Source organism: Neofelis nebulosa, chromosome 4 (assembly GCF_028018385.1).
Source record: "Neofelis nebulosa isolate mNeoNeb1 chromosome 4, mNeoNeb1.pri, whole genome shotgun sequence".
NCBI lineage: Eukaryota > Metazoa > Chordata > Mammalia > Carnivora > Felidae > Neofelis > Neofelis nebulosa.
Genome location: NC_080785.1, coordinates 54,028,112 through 54,055,044, shown reverse-complemented (window position 1 = coordinate 54,055,044; position 26,933 = coordinate 54,028,112). Strand labels below are relative to the sequence as shown.

Below are 26,933 nucleotides of genomic sequence, written 5' to 3'. Positions count from 1 at the left end.
TTTGGTTTCCCTTTTGCTAGAGCCTAGCTTAACAATATTGCTATTTCTACTTCCTAGTAGAACAGCCAAGGTGTCCTACTGTAATCATTCTTTCTTACTACATTCAGAGTCCATACGGAAAGAAAGTAACAGACTTCACTGAGATGTTACTAGCTTTACAAAGCTAATGGAAGCTAATCTTATGGAAATTTCTGACTCTACAACTTGCCTCCATTAAGCATTCTTCTAAGTGCAATGTGAATTTCTCCATTCTGCAGTACTTGCCTCAGCTCACAAAAGGTCCATTTTCTGAGGTTTCTACCTTGTTTATAGTAGAGTAGGTCTTTCATTGTGGTCTGAAATGCAGGCATCTCTCTAAAGCTTTAGCCCTTCTACCACACAATAGACACTACTAACATGAATGTAATTTATTCGAAGTTCTGCTACATCCTCCTACTATATCTTACTATTAACCCAACACTCCCCACCACCCAACTACAAAGGAATAAACTTCTTTTCATCATGAAGGAAGCCTATAAAGTTCTAACATTCCCTATTACCCTAGAAGTCAACTTTCCAAAGCTGGTCACTAGGAATGAGGCTCAAAACAAACTAGCCAAACACTAGAGTGTTCTGTTAAGGCAGTGCTGTGGCCCTACAAAAGCAGAGCCTCCTAAGATTTCTTACAAGATACACTCACTTCCAAAAAATTGCTGCAAGCTCATATGAAGCACCACAAAGACCTCTGAAAGATAAAATTAAGAACTCTGCTCGGAGAAGAAAACCAAACAGTATTTTATGCTGCATATTCCAACTTACACCTTTGGTTTTTCATTTTTAGTATAATAGTTACTTGTTTTCCATGTCAAGAACCTGAGATCAACTCATAAATGTCGGAAGACTGGATGCAAATGCAGGATGCTTTTAGTTATAAAGAAACTCCCTTTAATCCCCTATGTTTAGCCTGCGAGACAGCTTCTGCTTCCTTTATTCAATCACACCAGACTACACACATGGCAAAAACAGACCTTACACTGTGGAAATCTCTTTAGTTTCTTCTCAAGATACTCATCTTCCCAGCTCAGTTAAGTCCAGGAAAAACTGGATATCCAATCCCTGAGGTAAAAGCCAGCATACATTCTGGATTTTCTACCAAGACTGTGATTTCAAAGTATGCAATCCTGCTAAGTATTTGTCAGACCACATACATATTCAAATCTTTGCCTTAGAAAATACAGTGTCTTCAGTCATGGCCAATGTCAGGGTATCGTCATGTACAACACCTCAGATGAAGACAACTAACTGTAGCTCAGACTGTTTTCCCAGACAGTAAACCAGTAACTCTGGGAACATCATTCTACTATTACTGCCCAACCCCAAAATGAGAACCTAACTCAACCTTTAAAACATTTCATTTACATAATTATTGAGTCTTACATTTCTTTCAGAGAAGGTACTCCTTTTTGGAGTTCTGTGAGTACTTATTAGGAATTTTGATTATTTAGATTGGACAGTAGTAAGACAATGAAATTGGAAAAAAATTCTCCTTGAAAAGTCCTTTCCTGAGGCTTTGGCAATTTTTTTTTTTTTTTTAATGCAGAAAGACATTCTTTAAATTTAGGAAATGGGGCCCATCTGAGACATTGAGTAAGAAGAAACCGAGTGTTCTCAAAGGCTTTTAAAGTCCGGGGTTCTGCTGGGACTCTAACAATCCCACACCTCCATGCTGTTTGTCCAAGAGCATCCCCTCAAATCCTTAGCACTCATGTCCACGTCCCTCTGGGCATCTGAGGACCCAGGTCTGTAGGCCATCAGGACTCTTTGTAGATGTGGCCCTTCTAGCATTTTGGTCACACCAAAAATCTTCCAAGTATCTCAAGCAAGGGGATGGGAGGTGGAGAAACAAAATTTTCTTCTATTTCCCTTCTACTGCTACATTCCACATACTGGGGGGAAAACAAAACTACCTAATTCTCCAGCAGTAGGTCCTTCACAAAGTTAGTTTCCTCATATTTTTATCTGTCAAAAACACTTAAGCAGTCAAACAGTTGGCCAATCCAGGGCCCCTAAGTGCTTTATCATTAACCATAACTACATAGTTAGAAACCATTTAACCTCTGCCTGGCATACCCAGGATGCAAGATGCACTACACAGAGAACTTGAAAGGAATCCCCTTCTGATTATTCAGTATATGGCAATATAAAGAAAAAATAAACAATACACGAACACAAATATAAAAAAAAGTCATAATGGAATAAAATAATTAACGATCCAGCAACGGATTTAATAAAATGCCACAGAGCATCACATCCAGTGTTTCTGCCAAGGTCCCAGATTCTGTCACCTCTGCAGTGACCTCACAGAAAATGGCTTACAACAGGACTGGCAGAACAGGGGAGGAATTTCACTTGTGGGTTAGAACTCTGGCTGGATATTAAGCTCTTGGTTCCAGGTCCACCTTTCAACTTTTCAATGCTGAGCTTAGGACTCTGCACTCTATAAAAGCACTCCTTTTGGGCACCCGGGTGGCTCAGTTGGTTGAGCGTCCAACTTCGGCTCAGGTCATGATCTTCGCTTGTGGGTTCGAGCCCTGTGTCAGGCTTTGTGCTGACAGCTCAGAGCCTGGAGTCTGCTTTGGATTCTGTGTCTCCCTCTCTCTCTGCTCCTCTCCCGCACGCGCGCGCACACACACACACACACACTCACTCTCTCTCAAAAATAAACAAACATTAAAAAAATTAAAAACAAATAAAAATAAAAGCACTCCTTTGTCTATGGTTCCGTTAGCTTCACAGACTGGAAGACAATGGAGGAGGTAAAACAGGCTCTTCCCCCATTTGTCAGCAGTTCGTATCAGCAGTGGGTTTCAGTCTCTAAATGCCATGGGCACTCCTAAAACCAGCTTTATCACCTCCCTTCTTTCTCCCCTATGCCAGGGAGCAGCTACAACCCTTGTTCAGAGTCTCAACTACTCAGGGCTCTCTTTCCAAGTTACAAAGATCTAATCATCTCAGCTTCTTGCTTCGACACCTCAGCCTTCAGGATGGTAACTACTCCCTGCAGCCACTGCCTCTGGATCCTCTTTTTTCCCTTGCAGTCTTCCAGCACCTGTGTAATTCTTTACATTAAATTTCCCCTGATGAAATACCTAGCGTTTGCTGGCTCCAGCCTGGACCTGACCGAGATAAGCACCAGAACTCAAGGTTAAGAGGAGGTGAATTTGTTGTTCATTTCCTAGCTAAAACGTAGCGTGCATTTATACATATCAAGCACTTTTTAAGGGCTTTAGCGTACATCAACCCATAAAGGTTTACAGCAACCCAATGAGGTGGCTACTATCCTCATCCTGATGTTAGAAATTAGGAAAATGAGGCTCAGAAAAACCTGCTCAGAGATCACACAACTATAAAGTAGTGAAGCTAGGATACAATTCCAAGTCTGACCCCAAAGGCCACCTACAAAAAAAACTAAGGCTTTTCTAAATACTTCACACTGCTTGAAGGGACTATTTACATGATTCACCAATCACTTATTCTAAATATACACTTGCTTTTTTGTTATCCTTTTAAGACTTATTCCTTACCAGTTGCCTTCCGTTTTAACATGCCATTGTTTGACTAGTAGAACAGTATCTTTTGTCCTGTGGAATGTCTCACATTCTGGGCTTGACTAGTTGTTTCTTCGTGGCATCATTTAAAGTTGTGCTTCTATCCTCTCTAGTTTTGGTAATTCAAAGTTAGACTGAAATTGAATACAGTCAAATCTCTATTTTTTAGACAAGAATATTTCACCCGTGTTTCTGTGTATTTGCTATTTCATCAAATCAGGAAGTACGCAACATCTGGCCATTCCATTATCAGTGAAACTAAGATTAATGAGTGGATTCAAAGTTTAACCCCTCCATTATAAAGGCAATCTGGACTTTTAAATCCAAAATTATCACTGCCTACGATAAGGCTTTGGCACAAGACAGACACCATACTCCGTATGTACAAATAAAACGTTATAAAAAGTGACTCATGTCAAAAAGGAAGTAACAGATGGTGTTCATTCAAGTCTTCAAGGAAAGGAAACATCACAATAACTCATTCTATTCCTCACCAAATTGGTTTTATCAGTATTTCAAACATTTTTAAAAAATGTAAGAGGTCAAAGGTCAAGAGTTTCAAAGTCTAGTTCCAAGCTTACAATTTAGTATTCATTCCTACTTAATTCTTTGAATCCTGTGCCCATATTTGTCCATCTGAAAATGGAGTTAACATCTCCAATTTCACCTTACCTCAAAAGATTAGTGGGAGGATAAAATGAAATATAAAAGAAAAAGTTGTACATGGCAAATAAAGATTCATTCTCATAAATTAAATTTTATCCAGAATGAGAAATAATACAGTAAACTAAAAGCTTGAGAAGCCACCAAAAATACAATAAAGTAAATGCTTCAGAAGTCACTGTAATCTAAATTTGAAGAGATGTTATGAATGAACTGCCACTTGCCTACAGCTGATATGCTAGTACGCCAATATTCACTCACTTAAAATTGACGACTACCATTTTGACGATTTCATTGAAAGCTACACCAGATTTAGTTCTCAAACAGAAACTCATATTTAACATGGCCCATGTTAAAATAAGGGGATCCAATCGGTAATCTTGATTACCATGACACTTGATTTGGGTACCCATGCTCCAAGCTACTCAAGTTCCTAAACCAATGTTAATCTAAAACAGGAAAATCCATTAGGTTTAATCTTAAAAGTCACTGTTTCCATCTACAAAAATACACTTTCTATACATTATATAACTTGGAAAATATTCAGTATATATCAAAGAACCACCTCTTCCAGCAAAGTTTAAACCCAATTATATTGTTCTGAAAGTAAATGCTGTGTAAAATATCAAGAGCATAAATGATTTGTTACCAACTGGGACATTGGACGAATCATACCTCAGACCAACACACCTTAATTGACCATAAAAGAAACCTTTCAACCATCCTTTGCATTTTGGTGAAGGTTCTGGTTTAGTGACTGACTCACCAAATGTCATTTCAGAAAACTAATATGAAACACACAAAGCTAGTTACTCTTGGTTTTTATATTAAAAATACATGCAAACTGAGGAGTTTTCCTTGCACCATCTCTCCCAAATAAATTTTAAGAACTTTCAGGTTCCATCATCAGCAAGAGTCAAAAGACATTTTATTTCTTCAACCACTGATACCTCAAATTCTAACCATGATGTCATTATTATCCTTTGGCAATTATGGACACTGGCTATTCAACTGTGCTAAATGGTTTGTTTATACAGTTACTACAGTGCCACCATCTGAGCAAAAGAAAGCTGAGCTCACATTTTAAAATAAAGTATAAATAGCAGGTAGGTGTCTTTAAAAAATGTGCCAAGGAGGGAAGTTCATATTTAAATATAACTGGCGAACTCATCAGAAAGATCCCAAACAAGATTCTGTTAGGATGGGACTGAATGAGGAAAACTACCCCATTAAAGTATATCAAAGAGCAGATTTTTTTTTATTTTAATGAGCAGATTTTTAAGAGACACTATGCTCCTGCAGAGAAAAGCCCACAGCAAGACATACACAAGAGAGAAGAATTTTGTGTTTTAGCACAACCCAGAGTTGAGGGAACGAGAAAAACCCTTCGAAAAACTAAAAACAATAAGTTAAATACAGAAATCTTAACTTTAAATATAGAAATTCTTACCTCCCACTGTAAGTGAGGCGGAATATTCCTTATCTGAAGTTTCCGGATCCTGCAGAAGAATTAAAATGTTTTATAAAAGAAAAAAGAGTATGAAAGCCAAAGACATTAATAGCCACCATGGATGCTTTAAAATATTTACATTAACTACAAGGCAATACACAGTAAGAAAACACAACCAAAGAAGGAAAAAGGAGACAAAGTTAATCACAGGATGCATACTGAGACCATTTGGAGATCCAGCAGCATTGGATTATTACAGCTTATTTTAAAAGCCACACTGGGGCGCCTGGGTGGCTCAGTTGGTTTCCAACTTCAACTCAGGTCATGATCTCACAGTTGGGGAGTTCAAGCCCGGCATTATGCTCTGTGCTGACAGCTCGGGAGCCTGGAGCCTGCTTCAGATTCTGTCTCCCTTTCTCTCTGCCCCTCCCCTGCTTGTGCTCACTCGCTCTCTCTCAAGAATAAATAAACATTAAAAAAATTTTTAATTTATGGGGCCGTACTACAAATGTTCTTAATCTGAGATCACAGCCAAGGGGACCATAGACAGATTTGGGAAATCTGGATGGGTGGAGGGGGAGTAAAAACCACTGATTTATTTTTTCACTATCCTCTACATGAAACTTAGCACTCCTTTAATTATGAATGTTGGCATGTAAGTTTAGTAGAATCACACTACTTGTAATTTTGACATTAACATCAGATATTTTTGTATCACTATAACTTGTTGCAGACCTTTATCATTTACACCCATTACTGTTAAACTTAGATATGTTGCTAGAACTTACTATGTTAAGTACATATTGTAACTATGAGTTTTAACATTTTACTAAATGTATTTCAAAATAATTAACTTCCTATCATCCTATGTATTTTATGCCTTGAAAAACATCCTAAGATATCCCTAACTTTCAGGCTACCAAAGGACTCCATGGTACAAAAAAAACATTAAAATCCTGACCTTACCACTGTATGTTAACTAACTCAAATTAAAATAAGAACTTAAGGAAAAAGTCATGTTTGAATTCTCTAGCTAGTAGTTATATAAAAGATCTTAAATGAAATATGCATTTAGCTAGATATTACTTTTTGATTACACTTAAATTGATGGTTTCTATTGTCATTGCATAATACTCAAAAATATATTTAAGATTTCTGCCTTCATCAAGTTTATGGACTTTGTTAGGCCTAAAACCTTCCCAAGTGAGGTTATTTTGGCTGCCATTTGGAAATGTGCATCATGTCTTTATTCATCAAAAATGCTGTCAATTTGTCTCCTTACCCACTCAAACTTGTTATTAGAGTTATTTAGCATTCTTTATATTCACTTGTTATATATACAAAATACTTTATTACTACATGGTTTTACTGACACCTAACACAATTGTAAATGTCTCAGCATCTTACATTTATGAATCTTTGTGTTGTCCATTAAACTCTTTGGTATTTTATGTATGTAAATCATTTGGATACTGCTTAACTCATTGCATGTGTAATTATTATTAACCACTCTGATTCATTAAATTTTCTTATCTCAATACCAAAAAAAAAAAGACCTCAGTTCACATGCCCACATATGTAAATATGTAGGTCACATAATATTGATTATATACAATATTTACTGTAATGTATATATATCCTCTCTTCTTCTACCCTTTTTTAAATGCTGTCAGAGGGAGGAAGGGAGGAAGAGATACCAATTATGTGAGATTGTACCATAGGTGCCACACACAAAATCACCTCCTTAGAAGGGAAAGGAATTTATAGTCAACTAGGTATTAAAAAAAAAAAAAAAAAAGAAAAGAAAAAGATTAGCAACTGGGCTTAACATATCAAGTGAAATAATTAAATTACTTAACTTCTAAAATTAGAAGTTTCCTTCCTGGTCAAATAACCCACTTATTTTGAGGTACCACAGCAAACCACAAGATCAGATTCATAACCTAGTCCTTTGTCTCTTTCATTCCCCTCAAAGCACGAGAACAAACACCAGATACCACCTATCCCTTAGGGAACTATAAACAGCATGTAAGTTAACCCAACTCAGGTACATCCTGTTTGTAAACTAAGGAGGAAGAAAAAGCAGTTTTAAATTATTTTTATGGGACCGTAAAGCAAAGCACAATCATCCGGGACAATACACCATAGAGATGGTAAGACAGCAGGTCAATTTAAGAGAAAAAAATTTCAACTACCATCTTAGTCTCAGAATTTACACATGAAATGCTAAGCCTAGGATTTCTTTCATAGTAACTCATGTGCTATTAATTGTTAAAGCTGCAAGACACATGCGCTCGCTCTGCTTCTGTATATATAAATTTTATATTTCCCATAAAAGCCTTTAAGAATATACTCTACTAAGATGTGTAATACACAGATTACACAATTGCTATATATTGCTGTAGGCAGCAGAAATATTACTCAACATTATGTAATTATTTATCCTGAGTAACCAAGGAAGTTAAGATTTACTACATACATCCAACTACACATATGCAAGTACTGTTTTATTCAAGCACCTGACAGTGAGAATTAGCAGCACAGTTTTAAGTAACTAAGTATTCATCCCCATTGGACTCTTTTGTGGGTATACGTATTACCGAAAATTTTCTCCACAAGTACACCTGTGAGTGTACATACAGAGTTTAGGTCAACTAGCAGGTAATTATTCTTATCACAAAAACAAGTATCTACCTCACAGGGCTCCCAAGAAATTCTGTGAATAGAATACCATCTTTCGTATATTAGAAGTAATCCGTTAGCCATGTTTTCTCAACGCATTCTTCAAAATGTATATCCAACATCCATTTACTTATTGGTAGTTACTCCAAAATAATTCTTTTTCCTAAACGGCTGTCTGGTTTCCATTATCGGATTCTCTCAAGTTTCATTTTAGACAAACATCAGGATTATTTTCATATAGTTACTGTTCTCACATCTAGAGTTGTTCTTTCCCACTTATCAGTCAGTAACTTATTTAAAACTCTGCAGTTTCTCCTCTGCTCCTAACCCCATGCTCCCTTCTTACCAGTTTAAGAGTCAAAAGGCTCAAGATTACAAGCGTCCCAGCAAAGGTATGAGTTCTCACCATCCAGCACAAAAAAACAAACTTCTGACCTGGGAAGTACTTGAGAAAATCCATCCCACCCCACTGTACTTATCAGGTCGGCTGTACACAAAGCCCCATCACTTGTGTGATCCATGCTCCCTTTGGCAGCACATACACTAAAACTGAAACAATAGAGCAATTAGCATGTCCCCTGCATAAGGATGACATGCAAATTCATGAAGCAGTCCACATTTTTTATATATAAATTTGCTATATATGTTTTCCAAGTGATTTTTCTTTTCTCCCCCCCCCCCAGTATTAGGTTTTCCCCCCTATTAATACAAGTAAATCCAGAGGGTACCTGGCTAGCTGAGTTTAGTAGGGCATGCAACTCTTTATATCAGTCATGACTCTGAGCCCCACATTGTATGTAGAGATCACTTTAAACCAACAAATAAATAAAACAAGTTTAGATTTTATGAAAAAATACTACAAGTAAATCAAGTTCATTCATTTTTTGTTTTTTTTAATGTTTATTTTTGAGAGTGAGAGACACAGAATGTGAGCAGCCAAGGGGCAGAGAGAGAGGACGACACAGAATGTGAAGCATTCTGTCAGTGCAGAGCCCGAAGCAGGGCTCAAACTCACAAACCAAGAGATCCCGACCTGAGCTGAAGTCAGATGCTTAACCGACTGAGCCACCCAGGGGCCCTGTCAAGTTCATCCATTTAAAAAAGAAAAAAAAAGAAAAAAAAATACAATCACTTGCTTCACTCATCTCCCATCCCAGCTTTTAACATTAGGTTATATTTAGGTTTGATCCTAAATAGTTAAGAGTCAAGAAAATAGATATTGATACATATCTACTGTATGATTACCTAATCATTAAAGTTCAGTTTAACTATCAGGAAGCAAATTAAGTTTGTATTCTACCTCCACCTGACATACACCTGAAAAACAATAGGAAACACACACTTTGAGGACAGAGACCAATTAGAGTGTCTCATTCTCAGAAACTGGAACAGTGCTTGGCACCTGAGAAGCAATCAACTGATAGTTAAACAATCAACTGATACTTAAATCTATATAAATATAGATTATAGAATTTATTATCATCTACAAAGGGGAAGAAAAACACAAGAATTCACAGCCCTGCTAACCAGAAACTACTAGCATTTCCAATGATTTTCTTACACCTCATAAGGAGAGAGAAAAACCGGAACATTTAATCAACTATTGTTTTAAAAAAAAAAAAAAAAGCCTTAACAGAATTTATTTTATCATATAGAATTTAAAGGTTTCCCCCCACAAGGAAAAATGAGGTAAAGTTTAAGTTCTCAGCTAACAGATAAAAATTTTCAAAAATGCTTACTGTGCTTGAAATATTAGTTATAATGACAATTCAATACTCTTTACTAGGAAAAAATACTATTAGAAGCAAGTTTAATTACAGAATAAAGGAGCAACAGAGAAGCTCCCATAGATTCCAAAGAGCATCTTCAAGATCTTTAGTAATCAATGCAACTGATTTAAACTGATTTTGTAACAATTTTCAAAATTACATAAAACTAGAAAAATATCAACTTCCATACGCCATACCAGGTTCATTTATTAAGTACAATCACCTTATCTTGTTTATCTATAACTCAAACCAGTACCAGCCAAGTTCCACTTACATGGCCTGTCATGCAGAAGTTCATCAGTAAACAGCTATAAAAGGACTTTTGTTTAAAAATAACCATACAGGGGCGCCTGGGTGGCGCAGTTGTTTAAGCGTCCGACTTCAGCCAGGTCACGATCTCGCGGTCCGTGAGTTCGGGCCCCGCGTCAGGCTCTGGGCTGATGGCTCGGAGCCTGGAGACTGTTTCCGATTCTGTGTCTCCCTCTCTCTCTGCCCCTCCCCCGTTCATGCTCTGTCTCTCTCTGTCCCAAAAATAAATTAAAAAAAAAAAAAAAGGTTGAAAAAAAAAAATAACCATAGAGGTGTCGTGATGACTCAGTCCATTAAGCTTTTGACTTCAGCTCAGGTCATGATCTCACCGTTTGTGAGTTCAAGCCCCGCATATGGCTCTGTGCTGACAGCTCAGAGCCTGGAGTCAGCTTCAGATTCTGTTTCTCCCTCTTTTTCCCTCTGCCTCTCTCATGAAAGCATGTGCATGCTTTCAAAATAAATAAAACATTTAAAAAAATTTAAATAACTATAAAACTGGCTGACTGGCTGACTCAGTCTGTAGAGCACACAACTCTTGATCTTGGGATTTTAAGTTCAAGCCCCATATGGAGTGTAGAAATTACTTAAAAGTAAAATCTTTAAGGATGGCTGGGTGGCTAAGTCGGTAGAGCATGCAACTCTTCATTTTGGGGTTTTAAGTATGAGTATAGAGATTGCTTAAAAATAAAACATTTAAAACTTAAAAAAAAAAAAAACTATAAAGCCATCACTGCTCCTCAAAGTGTTTAACAAAAATTCCTTGATATCATATATCCACTCTATTTCCAGTTGTTTAATAAATATCTTTGTACAGCTGGCTTATTCGTATCAGGATTCTGATGATAGTTAAGGGGTGCATGGCTAGATTAGTTGGTAGAGCATGTGATTCACGAACCTAGGGTTCTGAGTTCAAGCCCCACATTGGGTGTGGAGCTTGGGAGGGGAGGGGAGGGGAGGGGAGGGGAGGGGAGGGGAGGGGAGGGGAGGGGAGGGGAGGGGAAGGGAGGGGAGGGGAGGGGAAGGGAGGGGAAGGAAAGAAAAGATCCCAACCAGATGTACATATGTGCAGAGTTCTTTTTGCCATTTATTTGACAGGTCATAAATCCTGCATGATTACTCATTCTGAATTTTATCTACTGTATCCCTTTTGTGTCATTTTCAGTAATTGTTTGGTATGTTGAATTTCATATACAATGATATGTAATATTTTTATATTATAAAGCATAAAACGTCTAGGAACACAACCACCCAAATAATTAGAACAAGACAATTGAAGCTACCCATGCTTCTCTCCCACTCCAAATGCCTGCCTCCTGGAATGTACTCATTGCACCAAATTTGTCATTCTTATGCCTTTTATTTATGAATATTCATCTCTCTTTTAAAATGATTAAGTAGGCAAAATACTATTATCAATCCTTAACAATGAACAAAAATTTAATATTAAATATCTAGTCACAGTTCTACAATTTAAAAAAATTACATTTGTTCAATCAGTATCCCAAAAGAACTATACACCCCATTTGGCTGATTATGATTCTAGTCTCATAACCCATGTTTCCTTTTTTTTCTCCCCCTTGCAACTTATTTGGGGGAGAAAAACCCAAATCCTGTCATTTGTCCTATAGATTCTTCACTGCGTGGATTTTGCTAATTACACCCCCATGGTGCTGTTTAGTATTCTCCTCTGTCCCCTGTAAATGTAGTAATTAGATCTGAAGATTCAATTTGTTTTTTCTTGTTGTTTGTTCAGGGAGATACAATAATTTATCACAAGCAGTGTTTTATACTTCTGCAAGGAGATGTGTTATCTCTAGCTGTCTTTCTGTGATGCTGCAATCATGAATGATCACTACCTAAGTCCATTATTTCATTCAAGGTTGAAACTAACTTTCTCATTTTATCATGCCTTCTGTATTTTTTTTTTTTTTTAGCTTGAGTTCTTCTATTAAGAACAACTTTCTCGGGGCGCCTGGGTGGCTCAGTCGGTTGGGCGGCCGACTTCGGCTCAGGTCAGATCTCGCAGTCCGTGAGTTCGAGCCCCGCGTCGGGCTCTGTGCTGACAGCTCAGAGCCTGGAGCCTGTTTCAGATTCTGTGTCTCCCTCTCTCTGACCCTCCCCCGTTCATGCTCTGTCTCTCTCTGTCTCAAAAATAAATAAACGTTAAAAAAAATTTTTTTTTTAAAAAAAAAGAACAACTTTCTCAGGTGCCTGAGTGGTTCAGGTGTTAAGCATGACTTCACTCAGGTCATGATCTCATGGTTCATGAGTTTGAGCCCACTGGGTGAGCTCCCACTTCAGGTAGAACTCAAACCCCATTTCGCTCATGCGTGCTCTCTCTCTCTCTCTCCCTCTGCCCCTCCAGGGATTACCTTGTGCCCTCTCTCAAAAATAAAATGAATGAATGAATAAATGAACCGATCCATCAGTATTAAAAACAAAACAAAAACTTTCTCTTAGGGTGCCTGCGTGGCTCAGTCACTTAAACATCTGACTTCAGCTCAGGTTATCAGGTTACAATCTCACAATTCATGAGTTTAAGCCCCACATCGGGTCCTCTGGTGTCAGCACAGAGCCCATTTCCAATCCTCTTTCTTTCTCTCCCCCTCTCCCCCAAATAAGTAACAACATTAAAAAAAAAAAACAAAAAACAAAACCTAGCGTTATTTAAAAACAAACACTTTCTCTTGTCAAATATTTGTAACTGAAGCACAGTAGGTACAGTGAAGACAGGATAAATAATTGATTCTATCCCTTCTGCAGCGGATGGTTTTGTGCCCCTTATCACAACCCCTCACTCGGGTCTGATTTCATCCACAGCTGTGGCAGACAGACCTAGGTACAGTGAGGTTTGCTCTGCCTCCTTCCACCCCTAAGCACACACTCAGGCATCTCTGTTTTACTTCAGGGCTTTCTCCAACGCCTCAGAAGAGTAGAAGAGCAGCTTAGAAGCAAAGGAGATGAAACCCTCAAGACAATACACAGTTTACAAGGGAAGGGTACTAGCCAGGACATAAATGCCTCTCTTCATCTGCAAGGCATTCTGTACATTTCTCTAAGGTACCATTTCGTTTCAGCAATTTCATTAAAGCACCTTTCATTAAAGCACTTTTCGTTCCAAAATAAATCAGCTTCATGAAAATCCTCATCTCCATCTCTTCTTTCAGCAGTTCAAAGGCATTGTTATTTCACAATTGTATTTTCAGAATAAGGAATTGGCGTTCTGGCATTGTCCAAAGAGGACCAAATGTTTACTTCTTTTCAGTATCATATATTCACAGTCATAGATGTTTTGAGTGTATCAATCTAATGCATTAATTCCTTTTGACACTCCAAATACCTCATCTTTAGTCAGTCAATGCAAGCTTCTTCATATTGACTCCTGCATCTTGTGACAGGACTCCAATAATCTAGGAGAACTCCTCTGCTTTCTGTTACAACACTGTAATCCAGGTTCAGCCGGCACAGTTCCTAGCCCCATCTGCAATCAGCTTTTTCTACATAAAGTGCTAGTCCTTTTTAATCAGAAATAATACACTGAGACACAATCTAGTCACTAGCGTGTTCATTATTCTTGGGTTGGTCATTGCTCCTAGGCCACAGCTGGAAAATACATATACACTTTGTGTGAAAGAGAAATAAACCATGTGTTCATGCTGATTACTTTCAATTCAAATTTTAGATTACTAGGTTGTTGCCAAGTGTCTTTGATATTTGCATCTTTTCTTCCACTGTAAGGTCTGACAGCAGGTAAGAAAGTAAACAAGAGGGGCCTTGATGGCTCAGTCGGTTAAGTGTATGACTTTTGATTTCGGCTCACATTACCATCTGACAGTTTGTGAGTTCAAGCTCCACCTTTGGCTCCAAGCTGACAGCAGGGAGCCTGCTTGGGATTATCTTTCTCCCTCTCTCTGCTCCCCCCACCCCCCAATTGCTCATCTGCTCTTTCAAAATAAATAAATAAACTAAAAAAAGAATTTAAACAAGAAAACGCTTCATGTCTGTTATGGACAGAATGCTTTTGTTCCTGCACCTCCCACCTCCCAAAATTCCTATGTTGCAGCCATAATCTCCCTTGTAATGGTACTACGTACGAAAGGGGCCTTTGAAAAGTACTAGGGTGTAGATGAGGTCATGAGGGTGGAGCCCCCATAATACAAGTATGATCTTTTTTTTTTTTTTAAGAATTTATTTATTGAAGCTCCGTGATTCGCACCCAACCATAGCTACTCCAGTCATGAGGGACAGACAACAGCTGGATTGGCGGCGAGTGGCCCACAGCATTTGCTTATAGTAGCGATGAGTTTGCCCCTCGACCCCAAACATTTCCTGAATGGATTAACAGGAAGGCCGGTAATGGTGAAACTTAAGGGGGAATGGAGTACAAAGGCTACCTTGGTATCTGTAGATGGCTATATGAACATGCAGCTTGCAAACACAGAAGAACACATAGATGGAGTATTGTCTGGACATTTGGGTGAAGTTTTTTAAGTCCTTTATATCAGGGGTGTTGAAGAAGAGGAAGAAGATGGGGAAATGAGAGAATAGCATCTTTTGTGGGGAATTTTTTATACGTATATTTCTAGACAACAAACTTTTTCCAAAAAAAAAAAAAAACTTATTTTTTAAGTAATCTCTTCCCCCAGTGCAGGGCTCACACTCACAACCCCGAGGTCAAACTCACAATCCCGAGATCAAGAGTCACATGCTCTTCTGACTGAGCCAGCTGGGCACCCAGGATTGCGATCTCTGCAAGAAGAAAGACCAGGGGTCTCTCCACCAGCACATGCTGAGGACAGGCCATGTGAGCCACAGCAAGGAGGTATCTCTCTACAGGCCAGGAAAAGCAGGCCCTTATCAAGAACAGAAAGAACTGCCTGCACCTTGAGGGTTTCCCAGGCTCTAAAACTGTGATGAATAAATGTCTATTGTTTAAGCCCCGCAGTCTGTGGTATTTTGTTATAGCAGCACACACTGCTTATGACAGTGTCTACGTTCAACCCTCACAGCATTTTATCGATTAGGAAACAACAGCATAAGTTTAACTTGTCCAAACACACACTGCTGATGTGTAGCAGGGTCAGAATATACCTCTGGGCATTCTAGCTCCAGAGCCTATCCCCTTAATTACACTATATTCCATTTTATTGATTTCACTTATAATCCAACCAATAATGTAACCACATCAAATGACTTCAGAAAAATTACAGGCTATAATTTTTGTTAAACCCTAAAGGTCAAGTATAGGTTAATCCTACACAAAACTTTCACTTTTCCCTACAGCTTTAAACCATATGATGATCATTTACACATCAAGACTCAATACTGACATTAAAAGGACAAGGTTACGTATTAATAACAAGAAAGGAAGGCAACAATGCTGAAAACTTGGCTAACTCAACTGCCCAGGACAACTGTATACACACGCCATCAGGCAGTTCTGAAGCCAGTCATTTCACAGTAAGTCCTAATGCAAGAAACAAAAATGTATTAAGGCTTGCAACCTTCTGTCCAAACTACCTACAGATACTGAATGTGTATTTTCTTCATCTTATTTCTTCCAAAAGGCTCTATCACACCCCTTTCCATCAATACTTATACAAATCAAGGGAATCACTAAATTCCCACTTCATAAGGAGACTCAGGCTCTCATCACAATCTAAGGGGCTAATACCAGCAGAAGGCAGGAAGAGAAAACCAAGTCTAATATTAACAGGTTTCTCTTTGCCTTGTTTTCTTATTCAAACAAGTGGGATACATCGTCCACATTTGGACCATTTTTAAGCCTCTTAAATCCACCACTTGGAGGCACTCTGTACTAGCTCAGATTTTCATTCCAGTTGTGCCCAACCAATTCAATTTATATGTAAAAAGCAATTTTACTCAGCCAAATTCAAAACTACTAATTACCTGTATTAATAGTATTCAATATTTACATACAAGTATCTCCTTTTTTATTTTATACAGTTAAGAATTTTAAGTAGCTCTTTAAAAGGTCAACCTCAATTTTTAAAAAGTTTAATATACCTTGCTGATGCAAAGGGGCAACTGGCATAAATAACCCTGACTAATCACTGACTTGGCCATCTCTTATCAAAGCCTCTGACTAGAGATACAGCCTCTAACTCAAGTATTCTCTTTTTTGTTGTTGTTATTTCCTTATATAAAGCTGTAACATGCTCAAAGACCTTAAACTTGTAAATAGAGAAAACTACACAGAACCCAGAGATCCAGGTAAAAGGGATCATTACACACTCTGGCTGGTAGAATCATGGGCAGTTTTCAAATTTTGTTTTTGTTTTACAAAATAAACCTTACTAATTGTTACAGGGGAATCAGCCTTATTTCCAACCTGTAGTATAACATAAAATGAAGCAAGAGAAACCAGTTATAGATTCCAACAGTTCTAACTAGTGTTGTAATACCAGTTTTCTCTTTCCCAAACATTTTACAGTCTAGCAAAAGAAATCAGACATTTTAGGACAGTCTTAAAAAATGGTCCGTAGAAACAGGAAGGAGGGAGCAACATGGAGATTTAGGGGTAAATCAGGTACATCTCAGGTAAAGAATTTCTGTGAAAGGGCTTTATACTGGTCGTGGAGCCTATTTAAAAAAAGAAAAAAATAATAATCTGTCAAAAATTGAATTCACTTACGGAATTGACAGAAGGTCACAAGTACTGTAAAGAAAAACATATTTGCTCCAACAGTTAAAGAGGATGCCAGATCCTAGTGAACTGAATACTGAATGGAAGAAAGGAAAATAAGACAAAGTATGTTGTCCCCTCAACTATAAAGGTAAAGATATGATTCCAAGTGCGGTGTAAGGATCAATTACGTTAGACCCAGGAAGGCTTTCTTAAAGATTTCAGGGCCCCAATGAAGACCTCCTGAATCAGATTCTCTGGGGACCACTAATATCTACTGATATCAGTAGGGGGCAAGTTCCAGGAGGGCAAAATTATTTCCATCTTATTCACTGTTGTATGTTCAAGTGCTTAGCAAATTGCCTGGCTCATAATTTGCAATTTACTCAACATTGCTCAAACAAGGAATAAACAAAAATTATTTTTTCTGTGAAGTTTATTATTTTGAGAGAGAATGCACACAAATGTGAGGGGGAGAGAGTGCGCACGAGAGAGAGAAGAGAAGAGAAGAGAAGAGAAGAGAAGAGAAGAGAAGAGAAGAGAAGAGAAGAGAAGAGAAGACCCAAGCAAGCCCCACACTGAACTGACACATGGTTCAACCACACAACTACGAGATCATGACTGAGCTGTTATCAGGAGTCAGATGTTCAACCAACTGAGACATCCAGGCACCATCAACAAAAATTCTAAGTAAAAATCTCAAGTGTTTCTTCTGTCACCCCCTTGCTCCCAGATCCCCATGGGAACACATCCATGTTTTAGTCCCCTCAAATAAAAGAGGTGTATTTGTGTTTTAAAGCTGCACACCTTGGGGAGCCTAGGTGGCTTGGGATTCTCTCTCTCTCTCTCTCTCTCTCTCTCTCTCTCTCTCTCCCCCCCCCCACCTTTCTGCCCCTCCCCTGCTTGTGCACTCACATTCTCTCTCTCCCTGTCAAACTTCAAAATAAAATAAATATAATAAAATAAATAAAATAAAAAACAAAACAAAACAAGGTGGCTCAGTCAGCTAAGCGTCCAACTCTTGATTTCGGCTCAGGTCATGATACCAGGGTTGTGGGATCGAGAGTCGCACCTGGCTCCGTGCTGAGCCTGCTTAAGATTCTCTCTCCCCCTTTCCCTAAAATACTAATACCAATAATAATAATGTAATAAAAAAAATAAAGTTGCACACCTCATCATCTTCATCTGTGTACAACAGTCTCATAGCCCTAAGTATATGGATGGGGTCCATATACTTGGTGGGGTCCAAGAAAGGCTGAATGTCTATTACTAATGCTTGCAAGTACACACTGCTCATAGGAGACAATGTCCCATCAATAGGAAACAATGTCCCATCGATAGAGGAATACAAAATTCTTACACTTCTTTAAGATACATGCAAAGCAATATGACAGAATAGTGTTCGAAAATTGATTTGATCCTTGATTCCTGAATAACCAAAGATTTCTGTAGTCTTCATAACTAACTTAATCTGAAAATGAGCCTTTAACCAAAAAGTCATCACCAGTATTTCAACCAACCATAGGAACACATGCAGTTGAATATTAGGGAGTCACTATTTAAACAAAAAGCTCATGGCCTGTATAACTCTAAAGCACATTAACACAATAAAACCTATTACACATATCTTCCTTGAAAATTAGGGTGATCACAAGGGAATACTTAGGTACAAAACCTGTAATATGTTTGAGTCACACTGAAAATTAATCCTTCTCTTAAAAAAGAGACAATCATTCCATATTTTTTCACAGTTAAACTAATTTTATAAATACCAATGCATTTTTTCCAGCAAGACTCATTTTTAAAAAAGTTATTTTAAAAGCTGTAGGTCTTAAAACAACTCTGTCCAATGGAATAGCCACTAGCCACATGAGGCTTAAAATGTGGCAAGTCCAGTCTGAATTATTCTGTGAGTATAAAATGTAACAGATTTTGAAGATGAAGAAAATGAAGAAAAAGGCTAAGTTTGATCTAAAATTTTTCAACTATTTTCAATACTGATCACATGTTAAAAGACTAAAATTTTAGATGAATTGGTTCATATAAAATACAAATATTAATTTTACCAGTTACTTTTTACTTCTTACTGTGGCTAATAGAAACCTTAAAATTGCATATATATACAGTTTACATCTTTCAGCCAGACTGAGCTGTTTTAAAATTTGGTATACTTGATACTGAAAGGTAAAACTAATTTACCAAATTTTGCTTCTCAATGTAATTTCAGGATCAAGAAACAAAGTTTCATATAGATTAATTATTCCTCACTTAAAAGTCACCATCACGGGGCGCCTGGGTGGCGCAGTCAGTTAAGCGGCCGACTTCGGCTCGGGTCATGATCTTACGGTCCGTGGGTTTGAGTCCCACGTCGGGCTCTGTGCTGACAGCTCAGAGCCTGGAGCCTGTTTCAGATTCTGTGTCTCCCTCTCTCTCTGACCCTCCCCCGTTCATGCTCTGTCTCTGTCTCAAAAATAAATGTTAAATAAAAAAAATTTAAAAAAAATTAAAAAAAATTAAAAAGTCACCATCACTAAGTGAACTATAACTGTATCTGCAAGAAGAGGTGTTTTAAGGTGACTAAACTATTTTTTTTTTCAAGTCAATTGTACCCTCAATGTGGAGCTTGAATTCATGACTCCAAGATGAAGAGTCACATGCTCCACTGACTAACCCCAAGGTGATTAAACTCTTAAGCATTGTATTTAAAAAAAAAAAAAGTGCTATATTTTGAATATATGGGTATCTCTACATTAACGTGTTTTTTTTTTTTTTAATGTTTGTTTATTTTTGAGAAACAGATTGTGAACAGGGGAGGAGCAGAGAAAGAGGGAGACGCAGGCTCAAGACTCTCAGATGTCAGCACAGAGTCCGACGCAGGGCTTGAACTCACGAACTGTGAGCATGACCTGAGCTGAAGTCGGACACTTGACCAACTGAGCCACCCAGGCACCCCTCTACGTTAACGGTTTTTATTTTACATTACTGCGAACTGGATGTAGTCCTTATCTAAGGTAAATCCTAAATCCTTGGATTTTTTTTTTTTTTAAGTGAAAAGGTTAAAGTTTACTGTTATTAAGTTCTATCCCCTACTCATGAACTTTAGAAACTGTAACAATCTGGGGCACCTGGGTGGCTCAGTAGGTTAAACATCTGACTCTTGACTTTGGCTCAGGATATGATGTCACGGTTACTGAGTTTGAGCCCCACACTCAGAACCTGAGTGAGGTTCTGCACTGATAGCACAGAGCCTGCTTAGGATTCTTTCCCTTTCGCCCTACCCCTCCCCTGCTCCCGCTCTCGAGCTCTCACTCTCTCTCAAAATAAAAAATAAAAAGAATTCTTATGTAGCAAGAAAATGAAGAAAGAGGCTAAGTTTGATCTAAATACCTTGATCTGACATTCCTTGCCCTAGGTAGGCAACCCAACTCTTGCTTTTCTCCAAAGATATAAACCTTACTCAACTTTGCAGATAATCAATCTTTCTCTCAGCAGGGAGTACAAACAACAAATAATATAAACACGATGCTACCTTGCCAACCTGATAGTGGCCAATTTTTTCCTGCTTAATAAGATACTTTTCTTTCTGTTTAGACAAAAAATAAACCAAAAAAGTATGTTTATACTACTTAAGGAAGAATACATTGAAGAATCTATGGTTCACTTCACTGCAACATGCTTCCTCATCTATATCTATCCTTGAATTCACAGGAAAAACACTATTTGAATCTGTTATTCCTTTAAACAAATAAAACTTGGCCAAGATATTAAAACATTCTCATGTCTTGCCTATGACATGTTTGCCAATTAAAAAAAAAAAAAAAGGCATAATGAATATGATTAATTCTCTAGAGCTACGGTGTCCTCTGCAGACAGAGGTTCATGTTAAAAGACACCACATCAGCAAAAATCAAGACCCTGGGAAACTCTCCAACACAAATATCTAAGTTTTCTAACAAATTTCAAAGAAAAGATGGGGAACCTAGACATTAAAAAAAAAAAAAAAAAAAAACCAAAGACATATCAACCAATCACCAATGTACAGAACTTAACATAAATCCTAATTCAAATAAATTCTTAAAAAAATATTTAGGGGAAACGTGACTGGCTCAGTCAGTAAAGCATGTGATTCTTGATCTCAGGGTCTTGAGTTCAAGCCCCATGTTAAGCTTACAGCTTACATTAAAAAATAAAATCAGGGGGCGCCTGGGTGGCACAGTCGGTTAAGCGTCCGACTTCAACCAGGTCACGATCTCGCGGTCCGTGAGTTCGAGCCCCGCGTCAGGCTCTGGGCTGATGGCTCGGAGCCTGGAGCCTGTTTCAGATTCTGTGTCTCCCTCTCTCTCTTCCCCTCCCCCGTTCATGCTCTGTCTCTCTCTGTCCCAAAAATAAATAAAAAACGTTGAAAAAAAAATTTTAAAAAAAAAATAATAAAATAAAATCAGAATGGAAACTTAAGGGGTGCCTGGCTGGCTCAGTCAGCAGAGCATGAGACTCAATCTCAGGGTGGTGAGTTCAAGCCTCAGTTGGGTGTGAAGCCTATTAAAACACACACACACAACTGGGAAAAATGAGACTTTTCATTATCAGTGAATTAGTGCCATTGTTTTTTATAATTATGGTATTGTCTATTTTTTTTTTAAATCCTTGTCTTTAAAGATGCAATCTGAAGAAGTTAGGAACATAATATACTTGCTATCTTGAATTTGCTTCAGAAATCATCAGAGGTATTAACATCCAAAAAGGCTGGTCATCAGCTGGTGATTCTTGAAGCCAGGTGGCAGGTAAGGAGGATTTATTATATTGTTGTTTCTACTGTAGTACTTTTGAAATGTCCACATTTTTTTTCTGCTCTCTAGTATCTGGAAGTCACTATCTTCGAAAATGATAAATTCCATCAAAATCAAACTGTGGGCTTGTTAGTACTTGTAACATGAGAAAGGAAGTTTTAGATGAAAAATATGATTTAAGTTGATATAACTGTCTGAGAGTAAAAAAAAACTTAAAGTACTTTTCACTCACATGACCTTCAACCACACTAGCATTTCCCATACTTCAGAAACACTAAAAGGTTCTAAAATTGTTGCTTTAGACAACAGTCTCTTTTTGCCTCGGGTGGATAGTGCAAGATTCATTTTGCTCTAATAACTACAGTTAAACTTCAAATATAGAATAACCACAAAACTCTATCTTATACAATGTATGTTAATGAAATTATCTGTACTATTCACTTAAAAAGAATCACTGCACTGTGCAAAAATTTTATACAATGTGCATTTATGCCAATTCTGATACAAACAAAAGATGCCACAGATGAAATAGAACATTTAAAAAATTTTTAAGTTTATTTTATTTTGGGAGAGAGAACATGCACAAGTGAGGGGGGGCGGTGAGAGGGGGAAAAGGAGAATATCAAGCAGGCTCCACACTGACAGTGCGTAGCCTAATGTGGGGCTCGAACTAATGAACCCACAAGATCATGACCTGAGCCAAGATCAAGAGTCCAACACTTAACTGAGACACTCAGGCACCCCAAAAAGTTTCATTTCCTAGCTAGCCAGACTAAAGTCAGAAATACCCAGGGAGGTTAATCATTTCCAGATTATTTATGCCCCAAGTACAATTTAAGAATCAATTTTTAAATTTCAACAATATTGATAATTAAAATAACAGATACCATTTATTCAGTTACTCCTAAGGGGTAAAAGATCATGTCAGGCACTTGAAATATATTTACCCTGTGTCCTTATACCAACAACCAAGCTCAGTAGCCATTAATACTCCCACTTTATAGATTAAGGAAATTGTCTCAAGGGATTCTTTTAACCAAGGTCAAAAAGCAGGTAAATGAAAAGCCAAATTCAAATTTGAACTCCAATTTCCATGCTATTTATACATTAATTTTACAGGTCTACTATTTAGCTTCTGTGTAAGAAAAAAATCACTTACACAGATCTTCAAGAAAACTGTCCAATATAATCATAATAATACAAATCTCAATCTCTTGAAGAAAATACTCAAAATTGTCTAGTTTACATCCACCTTTCAGAGGAGGACCAAGGAGGTCACACCAAAACAGAGTAAATCATTTCAAGGTAACCAAAACATCCAGCCTCACCCAGCAGCTAACAGGACACATGAGTAAGGCAAATAACTCTGACAATAAAAGATGTAATGAATTTGGCATTTCAAGAAGTTCCCTTCTTCTGGGAAGTCCCTTCAAGGGCCCCATATGCTTAGATGGGATAGTCGCTTGATAAAATAACATTAAAGTATTAGGCATTAGTCTTTTAGGGGCACCTGGGTGGCTCAATTGGTGGAGCATGCAACTCTTAATCTCAGGGTTGGGAGTTTGAGCCCCCCACTGGGTGCAGAGATTATTTAATAAAACTTAAAAAAAAAAAAAAAAAAAAAGCTCTATGATAATCTAGTTGTGTTTTTTTTCTTTAAAACTTCAGTAATATATTTCATGTTTCCAAATCATATTCAGACTTCCAATTATATTCTGAAAAAAAAAAAAAAGATGACAAATTTCCAGGAGCAGTAATGGTAAAATCTACATAATAAATTTAAACCAAGATGCTAGAAAACTCAATAGCTCCACTTTCAGCATCATATTTAGAAAGTAACATGTTAAAACTGTCTATCATGGGCACCTGGCTGGCTCAGTCTGGACAATGTAGAATGTAATATCATGCTTATAATCAGTGCTATTAGGGGCCCTGGCTGGCTCAGTCATTGAAGCATGCAACTCTTGATCTCAGGATTCTGAGTTTGAGCCCCACATTGGGTGTGGAAATTACTTAGAAAAATAAAATCTTGAACAATAATAACAGGGGCACCTGGGTGGCTCAGTTAAGCATCTCACTTTTGGTTTCGGCTCAGGTCATGATGTCACAGTTCTTGAGACTGAGCCCCGCGTCAGGCTCTGTGCTGACAGCACAGAGACTGCTTAGGATTCTCTCTCCCTCTCTCTCTCAAAATAAACACATTTTAAAATAAATAAGTATCAGTGTGATTATCTACAAAAACACAGTACCTATGACTAACATCTCCAAATCCATGGAGGACATAGTCTCTGAAAGGTTGTTTGGTCCTCTTTACCACATTAATGTAACTGGCCAAAAAGTTTAGCATAAACCACAAGGAGCTGGGGCACTGAGCACCAAAGGTATATAAGGCTCTCACCTTTGCATAGAACATACCGTCAAACGTACCCACAGCACATCTACCTACCCTCAGCCTTTCTCTATAATATAGACATCAACAGTTTAAAATGGCTCTTTCCTCCCCTGCACCCCCAGCCCTTTCCTCAATGCTCTAATCCTTCTGAAAGCTTTTCTAGTAGAAAAACCATCACAAACTAAATCTGTCGTTAACAATCTGCACAGGGCATTAAAATTTTAGTGGGCTGGGCTTTAGACTTTAACACCTTGTAAAAATGTTGAAATAAAAGCTTATGCATTTTCAAAACACTTAAGAACGTGTTAAGCAGCCAAGCACTTTAATTAATTGCCTCAAGACTGACTGGTAGAAACAAATGCAAATAAGCTATCAAGACGGACTATCCACCAGGAGGCAGCACGCCAGAACACAAACACACCACCCATTTCTCCACACATCAGGTCATTTTAATTTTTACTCAGGCTTCAGAAGGGCTGGGAAAGAACCTAGGTCAAAGTTTTAATCTTTTATTTCTAAGAGGTCCTACATCATACACATACACTTACATTTAGCATACTCTACTGATGACTAAAACCCAACACATCTTAAATTTAAAAATACAATTTCATTTACAAATATTTGGGATTCTAATTCCTTTCCCTACAGAATTGTTTGTTGGATATCATTTAAATATTTATTTACTGCTATGTTTAGAACTGTATTTTGGGACCTGGCAAGGCTTTATAATAAGTAACTAAAAAACTAGAATTATTTTTAAGTTTATTTATTTTGAGACAGAGACAGTTTATTTATTTTGCCCAAGTGGGGAAGGGGCAGTGGAGAGAGAGAATCCCAAACAGGCTCCACACTGTCAGCACGGAACCCAATGCAGAGCTCGAACTCATGAACCATGAGATCATGACCTGAGCCAAAACCAAGAGTCAGACGCTTGACCTATGAGCCACCCACGTGCCCAAGACTAGTAGAATTCTATCTTTATTCTCATACAAGTAGAAATAAGCAACAGGAAAAAAATGCTGTATGTGCAATTTGATCTTTTCAAGAGCCTCTAAGTTCAGAGTCATGACAGGAATCCAAACAAATAGCATGAAAACAACCAAAGAGAACTAAATCTGATTTACTTAGAACACACACAACTTAAAATCCTGTAGACTAAAGAGATTTCCAGAATCTTAAGAGCTCCCACCTCCTCCAGAAACTGCAAAGTATCTAATCAGTCTGAAAGACTAAGTCCAGCTATGCAATTAAAGTTACTGCCGATTATGGACAATGGCTAAAAAGATGTTAATGTACGTTTCATAAAAATTTGTTTCAAATGAATAAAATTACCATAAAATGTTAATTCTTCTCTTTCACAACTGTAGGTTTAATGCTTTTCTATCTCCCTACCATCTGGGCACATTGGTTACCATTGGCAGGGCTCCACAGAAAAGTTGAAAGAAAAAAACTGCAAGTAAGTCAGGAAGTCAACCTGCAAATACCAACAGCCTTAAAACAAACAAAAACTTTTTTTGTTGTTTGTTTATTTTTGAGAGAGAGACAGAGTGCAAGCGGGGAAGCGGCAGAGAGAGCAGGAGACACAGAATGCAAAGCAGGCTCCAGGCTCCAAGCTGTCAGCACAGAGCCTGACACAGGACTCAAACCACGAGATCATGACCTGAGCCCAAGTCGGACACTTAATTGAAACTGAGTCACCCAGATGCCCCTAAAACAATCTCTTGAAACAGACTTATCAATTGGCTATGGGTTCATGTCATCTTGGGAATTTTAAAGTTTTGTTCAAATAATGAAGAATTGTAGTTTCAAAACTTTTAACTCAGCATTATCCTGTTTTCTTTGACTGTAATAACAAGGATACATAATACATACTCAAACTTTCCTGACACCCAACCCCAGATTTCAAGAAGCTGTACTATTTCAAATTAACTAAAAGGTTTAAGTATTGGTGTCTGGCTGCCTCAGTCAGTAGAATATGCAACTCTTGATCTTGAGGCTGTGAGTTCCAGTCCCACAGTGGGTGGACAGATTACTTAAAAATAACATCTTTAAAATAATAAATAAATAAAATATTTCCTTCCTTAAAATCCTTCCTTTAGGCTTACAAATCAAATTGCAGTCTTTTCCAGTTATGTTAATAAGATTTTTTCTGCAAAAATTCTAATTTTAAAAATAAAGAGCAGCTTAGGAACCCAGAAAAGTAGTTTAAGAACACCATTAGAGGGAGAAAAAAAAAAAAAAACAGATTAAAAGTAAAATATTTCAACTCTTTTTAAAAACAAGAATTTGGAGAGTGCCTTGGGTGCCTTAATGGTTTAAGCATCTGACTTCAGCTCAGGTCATGATTTCACCCATCCTGAGTTCAAGCCCCACATCAGGCTCTGTGCTGACACTGAGGAGCCTGCTTTGGATCATCTGTCTCCTTCTCTCTCTGTGATCCTGTCTCCCTCTCTCTGTGTCTCTAATAAACATGCTTGAGCATGTGCTCTCTCTAATAAACATTAAAAAAAAATTTTTTTTAAACAAACAATTTTTGGGGAAAAAAAACACTAAGAGAATTAAATTTAGAACACTGAACTAGTTCCAGTTAATGTAATATTTTATGTACATGTTCTTTAAAAGGCCTGCTCTGAAATTTTCAGAGGTTT

General features: G+C 37.7%; 2 protein-coding genes and 1 non-coding gene across 7 annotated transcripts in view; 2 read left to right on the top strand and 1 right to left on the bottom strand.

Moving 5' to 3' along the window:
- IGF2BP3 (insulin like growth factor 2 mRNA binding protein 3) overlaps positions 1 to 26,933 on the bottom strand; it is a 155,185-nt gene that overhangs the window by 100,186 nt on the left and 28,066 nt on the right. For 4 of the 5 annotated variants that reach the window (XM_058724823.1, XM_058724821.1, XM_058724822.1 and 1 more), the window contains one exon: positions 5,701 to 5,749. The exons of the other annotated variant lie outside the window; for it this stretch is intronic. In XM_058724823.1, the coding sequence (XP_058580806.1) occupies positions 5,701 to 5,749 (49 nt within the window). The remainder of the gene's footprint in view (positions 1 to 5,700; positions 5,750 to 26,933) is intronic. 5 annotated transcript variants of the gene reach the window in all.
- Positions 8,902 to 9,005, top strand: LOC131511199 (U6 spliceosomal RNA). Its single transcript, XR_009261402.1, has one exon. It is a non-coding gene; the product is annotated as a U6 spliceosomal RNA (small nuclear RNA).
- Positions 14,714 to 15,069, top strand: LOC131509278 (small nuclear ribonucleoprotein F-like). The gene has a single exon (XM_058724828.1). The coding sequence runs from the start codon at positions 14,760 to 14,762 to the stop codon at positions 14,949 to 14,951; it is 192 nt and encodes a 63-aa protein (XP_058580811.1). The 5' UTR covers positions 14,714 to 14,759; the 3' UTR covers positions 14,952 to 15,069.

What these genes read in the sequence shown, in the direction of transcription:
- LOC131509278 (XM_058724828.1), top strand. Translation starts at nt 14,760, where the DNA reads ATGAGTTTGCCCCTCGACCCCAAACATTTCCTGAATGGATTAACAGGA.